Source organism: Anomalospiza imberbis, chromosome 1 (assembly GCF_031753505.1).
Source record: "Anomalospiza imberbis isolate Cuckoo-Finch-1a 21T00152 chromosome 1, ASM3175350v1, whole genome shotgun sequence".
In the NCBI taxonomy this organism is placed as follows: domain Eukaryota; kingdom Metazoa; phylum Chordata; class Aves; order Passeriformes; family Viduidae; genus Anomalospiza; species Anomalospiza imberbis.
Window position 1 is genome coordinate 102025486 of NC_089681.1, and position 24584 is coordinate 102050069.

Sequence of the window (24584 nt, forward strand, 5' to 3'; positions counted from 1 at the left end):
GTGATGACTCACAGAACTCCCTAGGTTCTGTGCCCCACCTTTGTCTCCTGCCTGCAGAACATCTGTGCAAACTGCTGACCCACACCCTTCTCTTGTCCTACACCTTCTAATGTGCCACACCCTGTTTGTTCACTGTGTTTGCTGCCCTCATGGTTGCTGGCACTCCCAAGAAACATTTAAGTTGCGATGCCCTGACAACAGTTCCTGGCAATGCCCCCTCCTTGCCTGAGGGGCTCCTGAGGGCTGCAGGGTCCTGAGGGGGCTTTAGGCAGCTGATCAGGTGTCCCTAAGCTTGGGATACTCCCATAAAGCACAATCCAACAGTCCCTGCAAGATTGACCTTGGTCACCACTGATATCTCTGCTGTCGCCTCTTCAACTGACTCTTGAATACTTACCCCAGCTCAGAGACTTGTTTCATTTCAAGATGGCACTTAACATTTTAGCCATTTAACCTAATTCTATGTGAGTGTGTGCATGATGTGAAGTATGCGACTAAGATGTGCTTGATGTTCCGTAATGAATTCATACTTCTGTGCCTTATTATTTCTATTTTTATCTTCTGTCCTTAAGATAAATCTCTGATTAGAGATGTAGAGGCAGTGCCCTCTCCCTTGCAAATATACAGTGCCCTGAGCCATACTTATCAGAGTGCCTCTTCAGCACTGCAAGCTGCAATGTCAGATCTTCAGGGCCTGGGTTCTGCTGCTTCCTGTTTTACTCAGACTAGATGTGAGGGACAGATATACCACCCTTTCTGTACTGGCAGACTCAGGCATAGTGGGATTAATCCTATCACTATAAACAGGAGAGATTCATTGTCCATCTGCAGCCCAGAAGGAGATTTTAACTCTTCTGTGAGATGCCATGTACTCCTCTACACGTAAAACTGTTTGCCTTTCCAGTGTGACTCAAGACACAAATTGTGCCAGGACTATGTCAAGCTATTGGGAGAAAGAGGCTCTTGGGGTACTTACTCATCTTCAGCCCCCTTTCTGGCTTTTACATTAGCAGTTGTTTTCCTATCTGTTGTTATGATAGGGAGCAGAAGTAAGGTTTCCTCAAGTGTTGTAATTCCAATAATAACATCAGTACTTGAGAAACACAATGCAAAGCTGTTTAAAAGCCCAGCACAGTCATCTGCTGCTTGAGATAGAGAGCTTCCAAAAAAAAAAAATTCAGCAGCATCTCTAAATATGTTCTTTAATTTTTCACTCTCTACATTTCTTAGGGATGCAGGATGTAAATAATTTTGCATACATCAATGCAAATGCAATTCAACTTAGTACTGACATGCAGTCTAATTGGCTTTAAAATGGAATTTTGTTTTTTGAGTGCTAATTTTCAGGTAATGACTTTCTAATTGATTTTCTTTTTATGAAGGACCATTGATTCACTCCCTTCAATGAAATTCAGTTGGTTTCCCAAGAGAATTTATGAAAAGCTGTTTAAAACAAGGATCTATCACTGCTGCTTTCTTTCCACCTTGCTTTACTCTTCATTCTGTCTAAAGTATGCATTTTATTATTGTTCCATGAGCAAGCCTATCTTAAATAGGCTAAATAATTATAAGGTGTATATATATCAGTCTGAAATGGTGCCTTTAAAAAATCCCAAACATTTTTATTCAAAGATGGATTTAATTTTTTGTTGCATTCTTCCTAAAAACTGGATATTGACCGTGGCCTCCAATGTATTAATATGACAGCTACTTAATATTTCTATCAGTTATTTTAAGTCACCAGTTTGGATCACACAGAGATTATCTGAACAAAAAAAAAGGATTGACAATTTTTAAATGGAAGTATGAGCTATTGTGTTACCATATTGCTTATATCATTAAGTCACAGATGAGTTTGCATGAAGCATACTGGAGACTGCCTAAAAGTTTTCTTTTATTGTACAGTATAGCAATCCCAGCTAGATTTTAATGCATAATGTGAGTGATAATTTGAAACCTTTTGATGATCCTGTTTTGAATCTTGGTGGTTAAGTCAGTGACATGACAACAAAATTAATTCCACAAAAATGAATGGAAGTCCGTGCTGTTGTTTTAGCCTGATTTTTCACATCCATTGTGGGAAGGAGGCAGAAAGCTACTGGCTTTAAAAGAAAGCCTTTAAAGGTATTTTAAGCTAGATCATGTTGTCATTTTGCAAGCTGTCCCAGACAAATTACAGATTTTGCTTAATTGCCTGGTTACTTTAATGTTCTAGAAACACAGTCAGTATTTTCTCATCCTAGTTTACCAGGTTTTTAAAAAGAAGTTATCCATGATAGTGAACTATTCCAGGATATAGAGCAAAAGATGTAATAAGATCCAGTGACCGGATGAACAAACCAAATAGAAATAATGCATATATTTAACACTGAATATAAGTATGGAAAAGCTTATGTAGGGGTGTGATAAATTTGATTTTTCTATCACTTTCAGTTTTGGAATCAAGACAGAATAACTTCATGAAGGGTGCACTATAGCCCAGACTGTGAACTCATTAACTGAACTATTGTGTGGGAGTTGGCACTGTGTCTACTGAACTCCAGAATAGATTATCATAATGCTCCCCTCTGGTCATCAAAAGTTAATGAATCTCTACAATTTTTTAAATTTTTTTTTATTATTACTATTATTATTATTTTAGTGAGCAGAGATGAAAAAACAGTGAATGGATTGGTTTTGTTTTTAAAGAATCAGTGCATAAATATTAGCTAATTAATTCTCAACAAACACTTCCAAGAGAATTATCTCTGTCTTACAGGCAGAATGAGTTTCAGAGGCATTGGGATGTCAGTCTCAGTTCACACAGTAAGTAAGCAGCAATCACACCTGCCAGCAGTCATTCCTGACTGCTGTGCTTATGCTATTACAAGTATTTACAGAGTTTTATCAAATGTCTCTAAAGGCATTTCCTGCAGGTGCTTTCTGTGATCCTGTAGAGAAACAGAGTAACATTATGATGGCCTCTTTCATCTGAAGAGCTCCAAATTTGTTCTGAGCATTTGCAAACATGTTTTCAAAATACTCTCGGGCAGTAACTAAACAAGTCTAGAAGTCGGGAAAAGGGAAAGATGGGGAGATCCTGGTACCTTTGTCTTTCCACTCTTCCTTCCTATAAATATCCACAAAAGGATGTTTTTAGTTTCTCTTGTATTAGTTTGAGAGAACAGGATATAACAGACTAATAGTAACAAGAAAATGGTGCCTTCACTCTGCTAGAGCTGGTGATGCTACAAACACTTCCCCTTACTGGAAAACAGCAGTGTCAGTGTGTGTAGCTTCAGAGAAAAAAGTGTACAAAAAGATTCACTGAGTATCTGCCAGTCTTTTCCTGATCAATTTGGGCCTTTGCATAGAAACAGAACCATAACCATCTTCTCTGTGCTGCAGCAAATCTTTGTCACAGGCACTCAGAATCAAGTAAGACAAGTATTGCACCTAAGTAATGAAGAACTTTATACATGAGAAAATCTACCTTCTCCTTCTACATGAATAGTAAAACACATGAAGCTGTTAATAACAACAATGTTGGTCTACTGGCATCTAACTCTTCTTTTAAGTTAGTGGCCGTGGAGGCTGTCAATCCTGCTCAGTGATAGAAAAGACTGCAATGAAGTCTTTTCTGCTAAACTCAAAATGTCACTGCCTCCTGGGCCAGGGAAGCATGTATCCTGGCTGCCTAAAATAAATAAACCAGAAATATCTGAGTCAGATAAAATTGTCAATGTTTGTAAGGAAAAAAAATGGCTTGCAAGCAACTAGTAATCAATTGACTCTAAGGTTCAATCCCCTAAGATTTATGGCACAGCTTAAAATTAAATTTAGAAAGTCTCCATCTAAAGAAAATTAGGCCATTACATCACTTTACTACTTGTTTAATGAATTTTAAGGAAAGAAGTGGACAGGTGATCAAAATTTTAAAACCCTTCTCTCTTTCAATTATTGTTTTCAAACTAGATTTGCATTTGGTGATTATTAAACAAGGGTTTTGATTTATGGAAGTCCTCCTATTTCAGAAGCTAACAGCCATTTGAAGACATTTCAACTAAAAGATCTCTCTGCAGTCACCTTTGGAATAGCAGTTGATGCAAAACTGAACAAAACAAGTGTATATGGAAATTCTAGATGCATATTATCTCTGCAAAAGGGAAAAATAAAACTTCTGAAAGTATACAGTTGCAAAAGAGAGAATGGGATGAAATCAAATTATACACTTTTAAACAAAAATAGGACCTTCAGTATTTCTTATTCCATTATTGTCTCTTTTGTTAAGACATTTAACAGTTTGCTAAATTCAGAGGGGTTTCAAATCAAAGATTACTTCTTACTCTGAGCTTTTCATATAGATAACAGGCACTTTTTTAATGAAGACCGAGAATGGACTTGAGCAGAAACACAAGAATTCTGTATTTCTCCCAAAATTCTTTCAGTCATGCTCATCTTAGCAGGGAAAAAAAAAAATCCCTGAAGAAAGAGGTAGCTTGTGGCAATTCAGATATTTCTTTCCACATTCCTTTATAAAATATTCTTGTGGCTTTTTGGTATCATTTCAAAAAGCCAAGTGGATAAAACTGTCCTTATTTCCCTAGAAAGATGAGCAGCTATTGAATTCAAGTTGAAGGACAAGCTGGCATGTTTGAAGCCTGTCACATACTGTAATTCTGCCTTTGGGGATTTCTTAGTAATATTCCTTTGATCAGTTTGAAAGGATTATTCTGAGGAATCCTACTCCAGGTATTCTTCCTGAGACAAGAATTTTGTGTTTGCTTGCATGCAATTTTGCTTATGATTCTCTTCATCTAAAACCCTTTTAGCCTTACATTGAGTTTTAGAAAGGATCTACACATTTTTCTTTGACGTTTCTCATAGTTACATTTTGGTTACAGTTGGGTTTTTTTTTTGCTCTTGTCCTGGTTCACAGACCGGAAGGCTCTAAACTTGTGAAACTTCTTCAGGAAGATCTTAATGAAGATGGTGATTTTTAGAGTATGGGCTCAGCCTAGGTGAACAGTAGGAAAGGAAAGGAAAATGATTAGTGAGTTCTTGTATCATAATTGACATAAATAGCTGCATCACCCTTTGGAATTCTTAACTTTAGTGTATATGAAATATTTTAGATAAGTTAGTTTTATTTTCTTTCATCTTGATATATTCAGAGAGTACTGTAGCTACAGCCAGAAATTGAAACATGTTAGACAGCAATAGTGCTATTTTTCCTTTTTTTTTCCTTTAGTAATTTTTTGCTAAATCTTGACTTTTATATTCTATGTGAACTTCATTTATTTCATAAACATTGCAACTTGGAAGCATGCAAAAACAAAACATAAGATTCAAAATTATTTCTAAATCATACATTTTATGTTTCTATAATTTTAAATCAATTTTGTAATGTTTTAATATTATTTAAAGACAGCTGAAACATGTTTAAAGACAGCTTATTGGCTTTTTTAATCCAGTTTTACTTCCCATTACTGGGAAGCTTATCTGAATTTTGGAGAATATAAGTGTTATTTGCAATTAACTAAAATTCAAGAATTAAATAGATACTGAAAGTATAAAAGAAAAACACCTGGTTATTTAAATTTTGTGTTCAAAGTTTGTTTATTTTATCTCAGTATCCAATATTAACTTTATTCATGAAGCAATTAATACAGAATAACCAGACATTATTCCTCCCTGATTGATTTACAATTGTATTCTGACAACAATTTCAGATATGCAAAGTTTTGTTTCAGTTATTTCTTGCATGCTAATAGCCTAGTCAGAATTGGAATAATCTGGAAAGCAGTCTCTGGACTCTTCTGCAAATGAAACATAAAAATGAAAATTATTCATAACTGAGAAAAGTTTTTAACAATCATGATTTACATATGACTCAAAATAAAAGACTATAAAATCAGTAAGTGAAGTAACTTTTATTTATATTTATAAACTGAAGTCACAAATCAGTATTTTATATTATGAGTAAAGACTGCTGTTTAGATTGATATTTAACTAATTAAGAGCTAAAAAGCTTTCTGTAGTTGCTATACCCTTACTGAAGATAAATGATTCTCAACAGTATTTAAAACGGAGTTTGACTTTGTACTTTTTCCTGCAGGGAGATTTAATCCAAAGGACTAAGTCAGGCGGTGTGGAAGGACACTGCTGAATTTGTGCTTTCCTCCTCTAAGTGCATCCTCTGGTAACAGCCTCAACATTTTGGGTGGCAAGTAACCTGGTAGAGTAGTGGGGCTGTGCAGAAGAGATGCAAGAAGGCTTGAGACAAGAGTGATGCACAAGAAGTACTGTCCTGAAAATTACCAAAAAGCTATTTTAAAATCATCAAAGTGTGAGAAAAATTCTAAATACATCAGTAGTAGAGAGGGAAAGAAATCAAGGACCACTCTGAGTTCCTCTGTGTTTGACCTTCTCAAGGCGACAGTTCCTGTTTCTCCTGAGCTCTATGGGCCAGCAGGCAATGATCGGAGAGCTGTTGCTGTTATTATTTCAGTAATGATTGCAATTGTGCTTAGGTGTTTTGGAAACACATTCTTCCTGTCTCTCTTTCATTCTACAGGAAATGCAGCAAAAGTAATTTTTTGTGTATTCATGAATAAAGTCTTACAACTCTGTAGAGAAAAGCAGGTTTTATCCTGTCTGTACAACCATACCACACTGCTTTTTGTATTCTTTTTCTTTTAACATGAATCAGTCAGTGGGCAACTTTTTGGAACTAAGGTGTTGATCACATTCTTTATTTTGTAGAATACATTTATATTGTACCCTGGGAAATTTATATTACACTGTGCAGCAACTGAAGAGTGGCAAGATTTTAATTTAGTTCCTATCTCCCACTTTGCTTCACTGACCACAAAAGGCTCAGCTTTCTAATTTAGACACCTATGTGAATACTTGACTAGGTGCTTAATAAGAATTATTTTATTTTTACAACCCCATAAAATAATTTAATTTTTACTTCATATTCCATATATGTGGAACAGAGACAGTGAAAGATTAAGTCAAAACTACCTAATCATTTTGTGTCTTCCTGGAACTATACTAAGTGCCACAGAAATTTTTTTTTGCAACTTTTTTATCTAGCATCACATGGGAACTGTCTCATAGAGAATCCAGCACCTGTGCTGTAGGGCACACTCTATTTGTTAAGTTCATGGAAGATGGCCCATTCCCATCTGGCAGTCCACAGGCATGGACACTGTGTACTTCATTCTCTCATGCAAATAAAGGAGCTATCTTAAAAATACCAGTCTTATTCATTATGAAACCCCACGCTGCTCCTGGAATGGGTCCTGCAGTGTCTGTGTTAAAATCTGTTTAGTTTGTTTCAGACTAAGAGCAAGATAATGATTACTCCCCAATGTGTTCAGAAGCTTTTACTAGTAAAGCAACCAGTTGATCATAACAACAAAGATGGAACGTTATTCAGTAGTGGGAAGGTTGTATTTTCTCAGTTTAAATCAAAGTGTAAATGCTGGATACTAAATCTTGGGAGCAAATTGCAAAAGACTAGGACAGGCTTCCGTTGGCAAAATTTTCCAAATCAAGCTCACGTGTTTTTCCTCTTGAATTTAGGTATGGTTAAAAATGAAAAAAAAAAAAAAACAAACCACCCAAAAACCTCTAAGTTATTTCAGCCTGAGTTGTTTAGTGTATCAGGATGAATCATCACATTTTTCTCTCTGGGAATTGTATGAATCTCTGGGGAATTAATAGCAGGTAATTATGTAAATAAATTAATATCATAATGATATTCAGGAATTAATTAAGACTCTGCAGGAAACATAACTTCAACTAGCAATGTTGACTTTACAACCGTAATGATATTTTAATATTTTTTGCATATAGCTTTGGTTTAAAATAATTTTAGGATTGTTCCCATTTTATGTCAAGTGGAACAAAACCTATATGGTTCAGCATAGGGGTTGAAATTTCTTCTTCATTATACAGGCCTGAAAATAATTTAGGAGCTTTGTTAATGTCCGTTTTAGAAATCTTACATGTTATGTTTGGTGTCTTCACCAAAAAGGGAAGAATGTCTTTGCCAGTGAGATATTTCACACATCTCTGGAATAGAGTATTCAGTTTTAGGATGTAGAGAAAGTTGACACTGTCGGTGCCTTTGCTGTGATGCTGTGATGTTCCATAAAGTAAAATTTAACAGTATCCATAAGTCTGTGTCCCTTGTTCATGAGTCTAACGGTTAGTGGAATAGGGTTATTAAATCAAGTCCTGGGCAAAAGAAAAACAAACAAAACCCTCCAGTCTGTACACATGTACATTGTCAGATGTCCTGCCTCAAGTATTCTAATAATACAAAGTCAAAAAAAGGTTTGCTGTCCAGTCCTTAAAAGAAGTCAATTTCCCTAGCAAAATTCAGATAATTTGGTAATATTTCTGTGCATAATTAAAGGATGAATAAGTGTATGTATAAGTATGAGAAAAGCACTTAATGGATTGGGGGAACTAGATAGGCAGTTCTGTGTTAAGGCTTTTGGCTTTAGGCTTCATTACTCAAAGTAAATTAAACAAAGATAATATCCTACAACAGTGCCAGAAGATAAAAGACTGTTTCATTTATATCCAGTTGCTGAGTCACATTCCAGATGTAGTAGTTGGGAGGGTGTTTGGATTTTTGGTTTGTGTTTGTTTGTGTATAGAAGTTTCATTTGTTTCTGGATTTAAAAGAAAAACTGCAAACATTAAAACTCACAGATTTGATAATGAGGCTCATATTTGTAATTTTTCTTTCAGGTAGCTAAAATAACGTTCAGGTATCATATCTTGGTCTTCAATTTTCTGTCTTTAAATTTTAAAAACATTTTCTAGGAACATTATACAGAACTGAAATCCCTACGAGTTATCTGTGAATAAAAAATGACAATATTCCTTAAAATTTTTTTGAAACTTAGAGATTTATTGAGGTTCTTGTTAAAATACAAAAAAAATCAAAGTTCCTGTAAAGGAGGCTGAGTTCTTTTTAAGTAAAACAGTAGTTATCAGGCTATAAAATGTTGGCATATTTTATTATAATGATCAATAATGTTATGTTGCTAAATCATTTAGTTTTGTTTGGAAATGTGAAAGGCTAGAAGGTAGCAAATAAGCTTTTGGCTTTATTCTTTGCATGTCATGATAATTCCATTATATTATTCATTAAATTATGATGCATACGTGCTTAGAATATGTTTTCAGCGTACAAAGACAGAATTTAAACTTGAAAGTAAACTTCCTAGGAATCAGTGGAGAATATAAGGGTGTAAGGTGAACAAAAAGATGGATCTGATTAAAAAATACTAGGAAAGGTTTTAGGCATAGGACAAAAAAGTGTACTCAGTTCTAGTGAAAGCCTGCAACTAGATATTCCTTAGTTTGAGTATGCAAGTAGTTTTCCAGAAATTTTTAGCACTACACACATAACATAGAGGTTATATATATATATATATATGTGTGTGTGTGTGTGTAAATAGTATATATACACACATTTATATAAAACAGAGAAATGTGGCTGTGGGAAGTGTATGAATAGCCACTAAAATTAGGATTTAGTGCACTGATAATAGAATCAAGTTCATATGAGCTCACCATCATCAGCATTATAATGCTTAGTTGATCTCTTTTGTTGTTAATCCTGAGCTCTTAGGAGTTTTGGTCATTTTATAACCACAAATCTCAAGGAAGAAATTCAGCACCTGGTGAATCATTTGAGAATTTCATTTGTGCTAAGGGAAATATCTGCTATAGCTTTTAATTACTTTCAGATATCTTTTTTTTTTCTATTCAGTTGCATTTCTGTGTGAGGTGATTATGCAGGATGCTGTAGAAATGTTGTTTTGCTTTGAATATATTTGTTTTTAGGGAAAGAGTACAGTATGCAAATTGTAGTGCTATTAATTGTGCTGTTCAATGGAGAGAATGCAGAAATATTTCTTCAAGTAAAAGATTACTGCTTCCTGTCACTTATTTTTACTCCCCACAGTACACATGAAAGTACAGAAACCTGTCAAAAGTGAGCTAAAATGGAGATAACCTAGATCTGTTACTTTCTGATGCATTAATTTTTTTCTTTTTTACTATTATTCTTTTTTTCTGCAACCTGTTTTCCTACCATATTTCTTTTATATCTTGTTTTCCCCTTCTTCTTCTTGAAGTTAATGTCTTACATGCTTTTACCCAATCTTCTTATTCTTGCTGTTTGAGTTTGCATGACACAATTGAGCTGGGTTTTCATAGGTATTGAGCAAAGAATGAGCAAATCTTTACCAGCAGAGAGGAATTAATGAAGTTCAGGTTTTGTCTTTTCTTAAATGTCTCTGTAGTAAAGTAGAAAAAAAATTTTTAAACATCTTTTCTTCTCTGACATCTGATGTGGATTTCAGTGGACTTTTGCAGAACCAGTTCATGATGTGAATTTTTTTAGAATCCCTGGATTTTAACTGCTCTGAAGAGCCAAGCATTCCACTGCACTGCTGGTGGAGAGCTTCCAGCACCCAGCCAGCCCTGCTCTGCTCATTGATGGTGCAGATGCCTGAAAACTCAAGTGAAAAACTGTTTCCAGATTTTCTTTTCTGTGCAGTCAGAGGGCTAGCAGCCATAATCAAAGCTGTCAACATCTCACTTTTGTAATCCTTCTAGTTTTTTGAAAAAAAAAAATTATTTAGTTTGGAATTTGGGGGCTTTTCTATAAAATAAAAATTTCACGGTTTAGTCAGCTTCATGCTTAGCTCACCTTGGAGTCCCAAAAAACCCCCCAGTTGTGTTTCCTGAAGATATATTCTGCCTGCCTGTGGATGTTTCCATATTTTATACTGGTATTTCTAGTTCTAATTTCTGCCATTTATAGAGCTATACTACCAGGGAACACAGACTCTGTATTGTTTTCACTATTGCAGTGTCAAAATAAAGCTAAAAGCATAGCTTTTTTTTTTTTCAGAAATTCAGAGACATAAATTATTTCTTCCTTTGATAAAAAGGCAAAAAATAACTATCAAGAGTATAACAATGAGTATAAAATTAAAGTGGTGAAAAAAAAAGTACTAGTAATTAAAGAAAACTATGAAAAAATTTAGATACTGCTCATTCAGGAAAAGAAATATCATCCTACTGTTCCATGTATTGCCCTATTTTTACATCATCCTAGAAAGAGCTTACACTGAAGCAATTTTAGTACTCATCTCTGAATGGATCATTAATTTGGATGGAGAATTCTTCACCTGAATGAAGTGAGGTGAAGAATTAATTTTCCCCTTAACTAAGTTAGATTCTCTGGTATATATGTGATGATGTTTTACAGTGAAATACAGGATTTTTTTCTCTGCTTCGCAGAGACCGGAGATTGCAAACATCATTTGGTTTATCTGGTTGAGGATCTAACTACCATCCATCCATCATTTTACTCTTTGATTAAAGTATGAAGGTGTCCACTTTTGTTCACTTAACATTTCAGGCATTTCTGTGCCTCCTTATTACAGAGATAAATTCCTTAATGCTGAGAATTTCTTTTTAACCCTTTATTGTAAAAAGCATTTTCCCAAAAGGAGATGTTGTAATGTTCTTTCTTTGTCCATAAGATTGAGTACTGTAAAATGGTTGCAAACTGTCCTATTACAGGAAGCTCAAACCATTTTGGCCAGTTCTACTTATACGCTGCTGTTAAGCTGTGTGCTATTTCATTACAATACTGATGTGAATTTATAATTTAGCTCTACCATTTTTAATTATTGATTAGAATGTAATTGTTCTTTAACTACAGGATAAAAAATTGAGTCTGAATCTTAACTTTCCATAGCTTTGCTTCCAAGTTTGCCAAACCCTTACCTTCACTTATTTCCAGGTTCTTTAGTTGTGCAAAGGGAATTATACTGAATGTCTGTCTGGTGTCCCCATGTATAATGGGGTGGCTGAAGCATATTTGTAAAGCCAAAGTGAAATTTAAAAGTCACACAATTTTTCCTGAAAATTCTGCTGAATTATTGATTATTTATTTGATTTATTAATTTTAAACTTCATTTTCGAGCTAAACAGAGTTTCCTCTTAAGGAGTGACAAAAATCTTGGTGAATATGTTTGAAAGCTCCATTCAATATATATTCAAAAGCACTGTTCAGAAAGGATTTGGGAACTTATTTTCTTATATTTTTTTTCATTCGTATTCTGTTGCTGTCCTGTGGAGCACTCTTTGAAAAAAGTGGTTGTGGCTAACAACATTCCCAGTCTTTTCATTGCAATATGAGCTGAAATATGAAGCAAGTTACAGAAGTCAGTATCCAATACAAGAAGAGAAATGGTTTATAGAACAGAGAATTTCGGAGTTGGGCTCATGAGACAGGGTTTTACAGATAAGTGAGCCATTTTGATCATTTTCCAGTTTGGGTTAAAGAAAAAACATTATATCTGGCAATAATATTTAAGTGACTTAATGAGCTTTTATAATCTGAAAAACTTGTTTAATTTATATAGGTATTTACACTTTTTTCTGAAAAAAAAAAGTTTTTCAAGGAGGTTTCTTATTGTGAAATTCTATATTTATTTTTTTTAGCAGAGATTCACTACTTGTTTTTAAAAAAAATCTCCTATTAGAGATGTGGCTCTAAATTATATTTTTAAGTCCTATTGGCCAGAAAATGAGATTTTACAGCCATTGTGCATAATTTTCAAGGTCCTGTAAATTGATTCTTCAGTCTTGCAATAATGGATTTTGGCCTGGTATTTGCATTATCCACAAAGCGTGTATTTCTGTTTCCCATTTATTTAAATGAAGGCTGTGTTTAAAAGATAGTCTTCTACTGGCAACTAAATGGAATGTGTTTTATTAATCTGGGACTGCCTTATTCTCTGTTGATCATGTTTATGCATTCAGCAGAGGTTACTGATTTATATAGCAATAGAAACCCTTGAAATGTCAGGTACCTCCTGGGATCAGCTCTCTTTCTGACAAAAGACTGGTAAGGCACAAGCCAGGGTAAAAAGTTTGGAGAGCTACAGAAAATACTATTGATTTTGAGAATCTTTTTTATCTATAATTTAATTAAATTATGTAGAAAATATCACGTCTTCCTATATTCAGCTTCCTTTGACCATAACAGTTCTAGGAAATTAAAAAAAAAAAAAAACAAACCAAACAAAACTAATACACCCAAAACAAAATAATCAGCAACTCTTTAGAAAGGATTTATTCTATATTTAGTAGGGTTTTGTTAAGATTATACCAAGCATCATAAAATTAAAACATTTCCAAACAGAATTTTCTCTTGAACTATGGAGCATTACCTTGCATGTTCAAGTAAAACATACATTTTTATAGGAATGAAAAATTTTTATTCGCTCCATGAAGTTCTGAAGTTCTTGTCCCTAGAACAAGATTAAGAAAACAGGCAGCTGCTGAGCAGGATATTTTGTTGTTGTTCATTGTATGCTTTTCTTTGTCTTCTCTTCAGCTCAGAAGAGAGGACTGTTCACTTCCTTATACCACCAAATATATAAGTACTTCAAAAACACTAATTAATGTCTCTTACTAACTTGTTTATGAAGTGAGGAGTGCCGTCATCATTGTTTAGCACATCAATAGCTGCAGCACAAAAAAATTAAGGTGAATGTTACTGTTATCATGTTTTAATTTTGTGAGTCCACCAAAGAAGGGATCCTGTGCGTCTTCCTTACATCTACCACCACCAAGGTCTACTACACATGGTACAAAATAATATTATTCTAAAATATATATTTTGAATAAGTAGAGTCTGAGCATGTAATTAGCTATTCCTATAACTGTAAGCAAAAGAAAAAGAGCAACCTAAATTTTATATTTTTCAATATTTTTATGACTATAGTTTTCAATAGTAATCCTTATTCTTTAATTTTTTTGTCCCAGTATTGATAGTTATTATAGGATTTTATATGTGTATTTATTCAGATGCCAACCATATAGGCACTAAAACTGATTTTTTTTTTTTCCTTTTTTCCCTTAGGCATTTCCTGGAAATACAAACTCTGACAATGTGGTCCGGCATGATTTACAACATCCAGTTATTGCTCGGTATGTGAGGATAGTTCCTTTGGACTGGAATGGAGAGGGCCAAATTGGGTTAAGAATTGAAATCTACGGTTGCTCCTACTGTAAGTTTTTCCATGATGATCCTTTTTTTTCTCCCCTAAATAAAAACTGGCTTTGAATTTTGGATTAAATCCAGATGTCAAAGACTTTTACCTTGGTTCCAGGATTGCTAGTTGTGTTACCTAGGGCTTCTTGAAATATTTGTTCATTAAATATTTGTCGGAACTTTAATTCTGAGCTGATTGTTTGTTCTTCTCTGGAAGATGCAACATTGGAAATTGCAACACTGCTTTGAAGTTTCTCCTTTTCATCTTCATGGTTTCTGTTGTAGAAGGCTTTGGCTATTGTATAAGCTTGCTTGGCACATTTGAGGAAGAGACAGTATTCAAACAAATGTCATGTTGTGCCTTGAGAGATAAAATGTAAACAGGGCGTAATTTCTTGCCTGATATGAGAGATAAAATTAAAGCAGTAAATAATTCTATCGGAATAGCTCAGATTGTCTAAATATCTGCCAAGTTTTTCTGAGATATTTTGTTGAGTATTTGAATGTGACTTCAGAATTTCTTCTGAAATCCTAGTGAGCAATGGTACAAGTGCTTCTGTGCCTAAGACCTGAACCGATTATGCTTTAAAAAATTATGTCCTTCCTTCAATTCAATCCAGCCTGTGCTTAAGTCAGCAAACCTGCAAAACTGAGTTTATTATATCTTATTTCTATGTACTTTTTAAGTTTTGTCCTGGATTTGTTGGTATTTTAGCTGGAAAATATTATTTGAGATTTGTGTTCTAATAACCAGGCTTTAGAATAAAATGTGAAAGATTCATCATTGACTTCCTTGGATGACATAAGACCCATTGGAGCCCTTTGCCATCCTGATTAGCAAAAACAGCTGTGATTGTTGAAACAACAGCTGTTGGGTTTTTTATTTGATTAGATAGTCAAAAGACTCCATACTTTCATTCAACACCAATAGAACTATGAGGAATAGAAATGTGATATTATTTTTTTTATTTCCATACAATGAATGTTTTAAAAATATATATTGAATCACAGAGAATTTCTCAACTGGAACTTAGTTGAGAAATCAAATCAAATCTGCTATGGTATTAGTGCTGCTGTACTGGGCGGGGGTACACATGGTTGTTAGAAATATTTGCACAAATACAAGAGCATGACCTATTGCAATAAGACAAAGCATAATGGTTTTAAACTAATAGGGAGTCAATTTAGATTAGATATAAGGGAGTAATTTTTTACAATGAAGGCTCTAGAACACTCTAACAATTTACCCACAGAGGTGGTGGATGCTCCATCCCTGAAAACACTTAAATTCATGTTGACTGGGGCTCTGAGGAACCTGATCTGGTTGAAGACATCTCTGATTATCGCAGAGGGATTGAACTAGATGGCCTTTAAAGGTCCCTTCCAACCCAAACTGTTCCATGTTTCTATGATATCTGTTGTCTGAGGAACTGTAGGTTGCACTAAAGGTAATTTTTACTCAAAGAGAATTGAGCTTCTGATGTTTTAGGTACAATTCTGATTAATCAGTACATGACTCTTAATAAACAAGTGTTTACCATCATACTGCTAAAATGTTTTACGTGCTGTTTTATGTACACCAAACAGTACAGCATGGCTAATTTTCCATCATAATAAATACTCTCTTCTAAGTATACCTCCTTGCTTGTACATCAAATGCAAATTCAGGCATCTGATACAAGAAACCAATATCTAGTTTACTGTCAAATGTAGCTCTCTTTAACAGAATAAAATGTCGCAGAATAAAACATGAAACCCCATGATATTTACTGCAATATTTACACATAGAAATGGTACATTTTGATGAAATTAATAGACAAAATGTTGTAGGTATGCAACAAGATACTTTTAGAGGCCTAATTAAATGTGAGAAAAAGAAAAACACAGCTTGCTGATAAATTTTTTTAGTTGTTTGATGAAAAGTTGCTTGCTTGCTGAACTTTTGGAGGAAAATAAGAAGCCTCTACCAAGGACACAATGTATGGAATCATAAAAATACTGGTAAAGTGTGTCTTCACAGAATAACTAAGATGGCCCAATATAATTTCATAATTTTAGTGATAAAGTACTACTGGTTTGTTTTTAAATTAGAAATTATTTTCGTAATATTTGGAGATTTTTTAATTTTAATATTTAAAATAATATATTCTGGTTTTATGTGTAAAGGGACTTTTCTTTCAACATCTCTGCTACAATGCAGTGTGGTTTTTACATGCAGGAACTGGGCTGCTCCCAAAATGGTATCAGTTGAGAGCAGCAGAGTGGCTGAGAAGAAAAACTAAAAAATAACTGAGTAAAGAGAGAGGAAGGCAACCCTTTGGTATGAATACTGTAATCAGGGATTACTGTTTACAAATTCCCAGCTTGTCTTCAAATGAATTATTTGGAGCCAGGTGTAAATGCTGCACCTTTCCATGTAGATGTGTCCTTTGGCAGAGGCCAAGTTTTTAACCTTATTATTAGAAGTGCATATATTTGCATATAAATATAAGCACTGCCATTAACCAGTGTGATTTGCAGATTAATCCTGCTGTCATTTAAGGAACTAACCATTTAGATAATCACCAATTTTAAAAGCCTGATTAAAAGACCGGCTTCTAGTCAAATCTGCCCCAATTTTTGGAACTATTACCTAAATAAAATGCTGCCCAATACATCACAATTTTAATGTTTCTTTTAGTTAGTAAATTAATGTATTCTTTTATTTAGATATATTCAGATACAAAATTCAGATTTTCCCACATTGCACGCAAGGTTTAATTGGGAAGTCATTCACATTGTTAAAACTCTTCCCTTGCACAATGCTGCAACCAGGTCATTAGCCTCAGATCTTTAAGAAAAATTCTTCCACATATTGAACTGCTTATTCAAACATCAATCACTAATTGCCATATTTCTGGTTCCTATTTGGTTTGTATATGTATATAAATACACATTTAACTTTTTTTGTACAAAGGGTAAAATCCATGTCCTTCTTTGCCCAGCAAATCGAGTTTAAAAAGAGGTGTGTTTTCCAGAGAGCAATTAGACTTCACATCTGTACCCTGAAGAAGTTAATAGCCTTACTGTCATGGTTTGACACTGGCGCGATGCCAGCGCCTCTATGAAAATGTACTTTTTTAAATAATTGCTGTGAGATGTGATCAGGAACAGAGCAGAGCAGGCCCAAACTTAGTAACAAAGAAAAGAACTTTATTAAACTACTACTACTATAAAAACTACAAACACTAAATCCTGGATGAAGACTTTCCAAAACACCCCTCCTCCTCCCACCTAATTTCTAAACAAACTCAACAGTGAGACACCACCCAGGATCCTGATCAAGTTGCTACCCTTCAGATATTCAAATACTCAATCTTCCAAGGGAGACAGGAGTCTCTCCTGTGCCACAGACTCCCCAGGAAACACAATTGCCACCCTTGTGTTTCCATGTCACACATGGCAACCGCCCAGAGAAAATCTGCCATGGTGACACTCTCCTTTCCATGTCACAGTGCTCTCACCACCGTGCATGGACAGACTGCTCATAGGGCTCCTTTAAGGATGCTTTGCCATGGACCAAAAGAGACAACAGTTCAGTTTCTCATCTTGGGACTACAGTCCCTCCCCATTTTCTCCTGGGGCTGAGGGTTCAAGAACAAGAGGTCTTCTTCTCCTCTTCTTCTTCCTTGAAGATAGAGGGCTTCTCCACACCTTCTCCGACTCTCCTCTGCTCTCTCTACTCCTCTGCTGGTAATCACTGAAACAAGTCTCTTGACCCACCAACGCACCCCCCTAAGTGCATCTTCTGTTAGGAGAATTTGATTCAGTCTATGGCTAACAAGAAAAGTCCAGCCACAAGCCACTCCATCATCTCCTTCCAACTCAAGAATTTCTTCTTCCATCATCTCGGATCCCAGACTGTCTCTCTTCTACTTCAAATCAAGGAGGAGTAATATTTTACAAAGCCTTCATTTTTCAGGAAAGGGTTAAAAGCTCAGATTCCCTGGATGGCTGATATCTCTGCCCAGCAGCCGATTCCCAAGGCCAAGGCTGGGCGCCTTACCCCCCCCCTTTCTCCTCCGCACCGGCAAAGTTACAGGTGCCGTCCGGACTTTCTGTCTCTTCCCTCTGGTGGGGGGGATGACAAAGACATCTCCGCTTTTCTCCACCCTTCCGTCCACAGGAGCTGGCTCGGTTCCAGTGCTTCTACCCCTCAGCTCACCTCGACCAGGCCTCGTGGCTTCCCCTCCCCCACCCAGCCCCATGGCTGGGCAGGGGAGATCTGCACAGCACCCTGACCGGAACCAAAGAGAGCGAGCTCTTGGGAGTCCCTGCTTTTAACCCCCTGTGTTCTCAGAGGCGTATCCCTATCTTCAGTGGTCACTTCAGGTGCCAATATCTAAACTTGACCACTGATTGGTTTGACCCAACTTCCTGAAAAAAATCACTTCCATGTCAAACCACAAAATCTTCTTTTATTGTTGGTTTGCTTAAAGTTTAAGATCTCTTCTTTTAAAATTCATCTCTGTATTTTTTGTAGATGAGATCTGTGGGGTTGTCTTCTATCAGAAGAGTTCACAGATGTCACCAAAAAAGAATTAGGGCCTTACTCTACAACAAGGTTCAGAATTAAATTTGGGGTTTTTTTAATTTTTTCTATAGTGGAAAAATGACTATATCTTATTTTTTTAAAAACAGTATTAAAATTGGGTAAAGAACTTGCTTGATAGCTAAATTAATGGAAAAATTTCATGAGCAAAATAAGCTTGAAAAATCACAGCAAATAGACTATTATGTAACATAAAAAACACTTTTTGGTCAATGAAACTTTTAGCTTTTATTTTAAAATTATGAGTTTTATAAACCATAAAGGGGAAAAGTGTCTTTACACTTGAAGTAACATCATATATCTAAAAGCAAGTCACAAAGGAGAAAGCAATATAACCAAAATCAAAATATCCACTGAAATCAGTTAAATGAAAGCTGATGGCCAAATTTGATCTTTGCTCTTTTGGAGAAAGAGAGCAATGGCACATGACATGGATCTTCCACCATGGTCACTTTTATGAATTTTTGGGACAGACAGCAAAGACAGGGCATCTGGAGGCCATGAAAACTACCATATAGTACTTTTACTACTGATTCATGAAGATAATAATAAGCTCCTGCAGGATCATTGCCATATGAAGAGTTTCCTTAATCTCCATCATGTGGCAGATGAATGCCTACAAAAAAGGGCAATAAACATGCAATTGCATAGGCTTTGGCTATGCTCTTCAAGGTAGCTTTAAGAGGTCTTCTGGGCCATGAAATCCTATGAGTGGAAAACACTCACGATACCTTTATTCATAGAGGAGTTTTTATATGGCTGTGCTGATTTTCTGGATCTAAACAGTAGATTTGTATTTTTTTGATAAAATTGCACATTTGATGGTAAGAATACTCACTTCTGAATTGTAGGATATACTTGAAAAAAAAAAACAACACCTGGAGATGGCAGGAAGCTGTGCAAATATTCAATATACTCAAGGCAGGAACAATTATAAAGCTCCATAAAGGGCTGCAAGCCAAGCTGTTTACACTTACTGACCAGCTCTATTTGCTAATACTTAGGAAGCAGTGGGACTGAACAAATTTCATATGACCTGTATTCACAAATCTGTTCTTTTTCAGATATTAGCTCAACTGCATGTACTGCTATGTCAAATGTTACTATTTCAGTTTTCTGATTGGTGACTGGTTTTTGCTAGTTTTTTTTTTTTTTTTTTTTTTTTTTTTTAGAGAGGGAGGGGAAAGAAGGAAAAATAGTAAACACAGTCCCATGATTATTCATGAAATAATGAAAATTTTTATGGTGAGCATTACCCTACAAATAGTAAAGTGAATGAAATTTTGGTCATGGAATCATGTTACAAGAACTAAAATAAAATTTGGAGGTGCTCTTAAGGGGTGAGCCAAATGAATATTTGCAAGAACTGATTAGGAAGTATTGAAGTGGTAAAACCTGTGGGCTGAACACATCTTTTGGTTGTTGTAGTTAATCTTGTTTGCCTGCAATGACTTTGAGTTATAACACTGTTTCCTTTGACAGTTCATTCTGCATTCAGTTATACTTAGCTGCTAGGAAATTTACTTATTTGAAATCTGCTTAGCTTGGTTTCATGCTATAAGCACTAACTAACTATCCATGTCTCACTCACTCTGCCCCGTGGTTGCCATACACACTTGAAAGAGAAACTTCCATGTTGTCCAGAATAATCTGTTGTATCCAAATAACGAAACAACTGCTGAAGGTAGATAAGAAAGCTGCTTTATTTCCCTTTTGTCAAACTTATCAAGTTTCACTTGTCCTGATTCAAAGGCATACCCTGGACATTTCGTTTCACCAGCATATAGCATTAAAAAAAGTCCCTTGAAGTGTCATGATTCCTATTGAAATACTCTGTGGTAAATAAAAGAAAATAAATAATAACGTGTTAATAAACATATGCATACATATTTACTCTTAAACTTTTGGTATATGTGTGAATATGTCCCTAAATGGTGAAGGTACTTATTTAGTCCAGTAATCTGCATAAAATTTCCTAGCTCTTCTTATGATATTTTATTACTTACAATAAATGTGCCACTAAGTTTTCTGATCAGACTTTTCTGTCCACTTAAGTGATAAAACTTCATAAAAATATTAACTGTCAGAAAGGAAGAATAATTTTAAAGTGTTCATTTTGTGCAATCATATAATATTTCTAGAAAATATACTAACTTGCTGTAAATGACAGTTCTTTGAACATACAGGGATTGTAATGTGTGGGAAAAACAGGACTAAAAGAATCATTTAGCAAAGGCTACTGTGAGCTACAAAAGCTTTCCTTGTATCAGTGTTTTGGACAGTAAAGAGTTCTAAGCATCCAGCTGTTTTTCCCCTTTTCTCTTAAATTCTCAGAATTTCTGTACTGGGAACTTCTATCTATTCAGGCTTATGTGTTTGATTTTTAGCCTTCATCTTCACAGCTCATCAGTGGCAAACATAGCTTGATATCCTCTTTCTGACATTAAAGGTGCATGGATGAATACTCATATCTAAACTATGGAGAGTGAGGGAAAAAAACTGTGAACATTTTCTTTACAAACTTTTAAAGATCTGTTTGAATTTGTGTTGGTAAGTCTGCTTCCTTGTTAGTGTATTTTTTCCTACCTTTTTGTCAGAGGAGAGATTTGGTTTTTTCTTAAGGTCATGAAAATGGACATCTTTTATCCTCCAGATAGTCTCAGGTCATGTTAGTCATTTAACAGAAGAGTTTTGTAATTTAAGACCAAAAATACCCTCTGTCTTTTTAAGTATTCTCAGTAAAGATTTTTCTTCTCTATGACCTCTCCAGGAAAGAATACTTGTGATTGTTCCTATAAACATTTTCATGTATTTTGGCATGAAAAATAATACAAACAGGCTTCAGTCCATTTATTACCCTCAGATGTTATCATTGACAAACATAGGCTGCTTTTGGTGATAGATACCACTTAAATTTTAAAATAATAAAAAAAAAGTTGTGTTTTGTTGTTTAGTGCATTAAGAAAGAAACTTCTAAAATCAGAAGATTCAGCCTGAAACAGAAAATTATTCCCGAATACCTTATTGTTTAATTTTAACATTTTTTCTAAATAAAATATTTCAGAAAGATTTGACATAAAATGAATTTTTAGTTTGTTTTATTCTTAATCTTTTTGTTAATCTGATGCAATGTAAGGTTTTTTTCCCCCTCTTTAGTTTTTTATCCAGTAAAAAAAAAAAAAGAAAAAAACCATTATTTTCCACTTGTAATTATAATGAGGCTACTGGCAGATATTTTCAAGCACCACAGCTTTGAGAAGTGCAACAACCATGTGTATTCTTTACAGGTTCATTTGTTAGCTGGCAATGAAAATATAATCAGTGGGCTGGTTTCAGCTGTGGCAGAGTTAACTTTCTTCACTGTGGCTGGTGTGGGGCTGTGTTTTGGATTTGTGCTGAACACAGGGTTGATAATACAGAGATTTTTTTGTTGTTTCTGAGCAGGAAACCAAAATCTTTTATGTTTCTTGTACAGCCACATTGATGAGAAAGTTGGTGCTGCATGGGAGGCTGGGAGGAGACAGCCAGGACAGGTGACCCAAACTGACCAAAGGGACATTCCAGACTGTATGGCATCTTGTTCAGTATATAAAGTGGGGAGAAGAAAGAAAAAGAGGGGGATGTTTGAAATGATGATGTTTGTCTTCCCAAGTAACCATCACATGTGATGGGGCCCTGCTCTCCTGGAGATGGCTGAACACCTGCCTGACCATGGGAAGTGGTGATTGAATTTTTTATTTTGCTCTGCCTGTGGCTTTTGCTTTCCTTATTAAATTATCTTTATCTCAACCCATGAGTTTTCTACCTTTTACTCTGCCACTATTTTCCCCAATCCTGCTGGTGAGGGAGTGAGTGAGTGGCTATGTAGGGCTTGGTTACTGTCTGGGGTTAAACCATGACAATCAATCAGAGAAAAACAAGTATATTTTGTATGAGTACATGACCCACCAGCTTTTTCAGTCATATTCCTACAGAGTTTTCAATTACACTTGAATATTTTTTTAATCATTCATCATTTCCTTTAGAAGGATGTAAGCAGCTGGCTTGTTAGAAAAGGTTATTTTAATTATTTTTTGCTGTGGAATGAAGGAATACTTTTCCCTAGCATATAAACAGAATTTATGGCCAAATTTGATAAAATCTTGCAGGATTTGATTAATGTTTTTTAAAGTCAGATATGGCTGTTGTGTAAAAATAGCAGACTAATGTTTTCTAATCGGTTTTCCAGCAACTGCCCACACCCACCACAGAAGGGATCCTCCACAGAGTGGTCTCTAACCAGTTAATAGAAGATGAAGATTTAAAACATATCCTTCATAACCATCTGAAAACATCAAAACCAGAAGCAGAACTAGAGTGTGCTTTTTCACAAAGAATGGTAGCATTTAGGTAACTACAGTCAAAAACTTCAGTCTAATCACAACAGTCTTGCCTTTAATCTTTTTTTTTTTTTTTTTTTTTTTGCCTGAATGAAGGCTCATGATAGCTGTGCCCAGCATTATTTTCTTGTATTCCTGTAAGTGGCAATTGATCCATTTGTCCATGGTGACTTATTCACTGGAGAAATCAGGTAGGGTTTTTTTTCCTCATGAAACAAAAAAATTCATCAGATTTCAAATTATAGGTCTTGATTATATGCCATTGATTTGGAGCCTAAAGCACCTCACTGGTATTTGTTTTCTTGAATGTCTGAAATACAATATATTAAGGATGCAGTTACTTCCAGACTCAGTTCAATTTATTCTGCTTTTTCTCAGAAGTCTGGGTTAAGATGATGCATTTTGTATCTTTTATTTTAGGCATGGCAAGTGGAGTCTTACTGTGAGTAAATTCTTACTTCCTCTCTGCCAAAAGTTAGTGTTCTCTGATTAGAAAGTGCACCTATCAAAAAGTCAGCATTACTGGCAGGAAAAAACAAATTTAACTCTTCATAGAAATGCTTTTATAAGGTTAAAACAAGCCTTGGTGTTTATATGTAGTATATCCCTATAGAGAGTTATGTTTCTAGACAGTCCTGTTTCAAAGCTGGGCTTTCATCTTCATGAGCATAGCTTTGGAGAGTTAGATCACTGTGATGCCAGCTTCTCCCTGAATCCTTTTAAATAGGGAAAAAGTTCAGGTTTTTCCATGTCAGGAAGGTGACATTGTATGGCCCTTCTATAGTGGTCAATAAGGGTCCCCTCACCTTTCACTCACTGCTGCTATTTTCCTTCAAAAGAACAAAAGAGTACAGCTGGAAGGAGCCTATGACAGTCCAATTGCTTGACCAATTCAGGGTTGGCCAAAACTCAAAGTATAGTATTAAAGACATTATTCAAATGCCTTTTAAACACTGTATCTCTGTTAATTGCCCTTGCCAGAATGCAGGGGGTGCTTTTTTAGCTAAACTGAAAAATGCATTGTCCTGCTCCTGGTTGCACATGCACATTGTGTTAATGCTTGTGAGCATCATCTCTGAAACAGAGTCAGAAAAATAAAATGAAATCCTGTTTCCAGTTGTAACTTTTGTGTTTATAGGTCTTTTGGAGACCACTGGCATTTCAGACAAATATTAGCATTGTTATTCGACTCATGGTGAACACCGGGAATGGAATAGAATGAAATAGAACACAAGGGAACAGAATAGAATAGAGCATAACAGAACACAACTGAACATTTATGTTTAGTTATGCCCAGAGCTCTGTATGAGAAGCTGTAACCCAGGTCTGAGGGTTCCATCCTGGAGAACAGCTCTCTGCAGTGCAGGTGGCAGGGCCATCCAGGTGGCAGGGCCAGTATCCTCACAGCTCTGGGACAAGACCAGATCTTTCAGTTTATCCTATGTATTTCTCATACTGCTGTTGGTGTACAAATATTTAGACGTTCTCTTAAATTCTTAGTCCTCCCTGGAGCAGTATAAAT

The 24584-nt window shown here is 35.3% G+C and overlaps 1 protein-coding gene across 2 annotated transcripts in view; it reads left to right on the forward strand.

Annotated features, from left to right (window-relative positions):
- The window catches only part of CNTNAP2 (contactin associated protein 2), a 1020441-nt gene that overhangs the window by 431828 nt on the left and 564029 nt on the right, over positions 1–24584 (forward strand). For both annotated transcript variants that reach the window (XM_068202989.1, XM_068202997.1), the window contains one exon: positions 13961–14108. In XM_068202989.1, coding sequence (XP_068059090.1) covers positions 13961–14108 — 148 coding nt within the window. The remainder of the gene's footprint in view (positions 1–13960; positions 14109–24584) is intronic.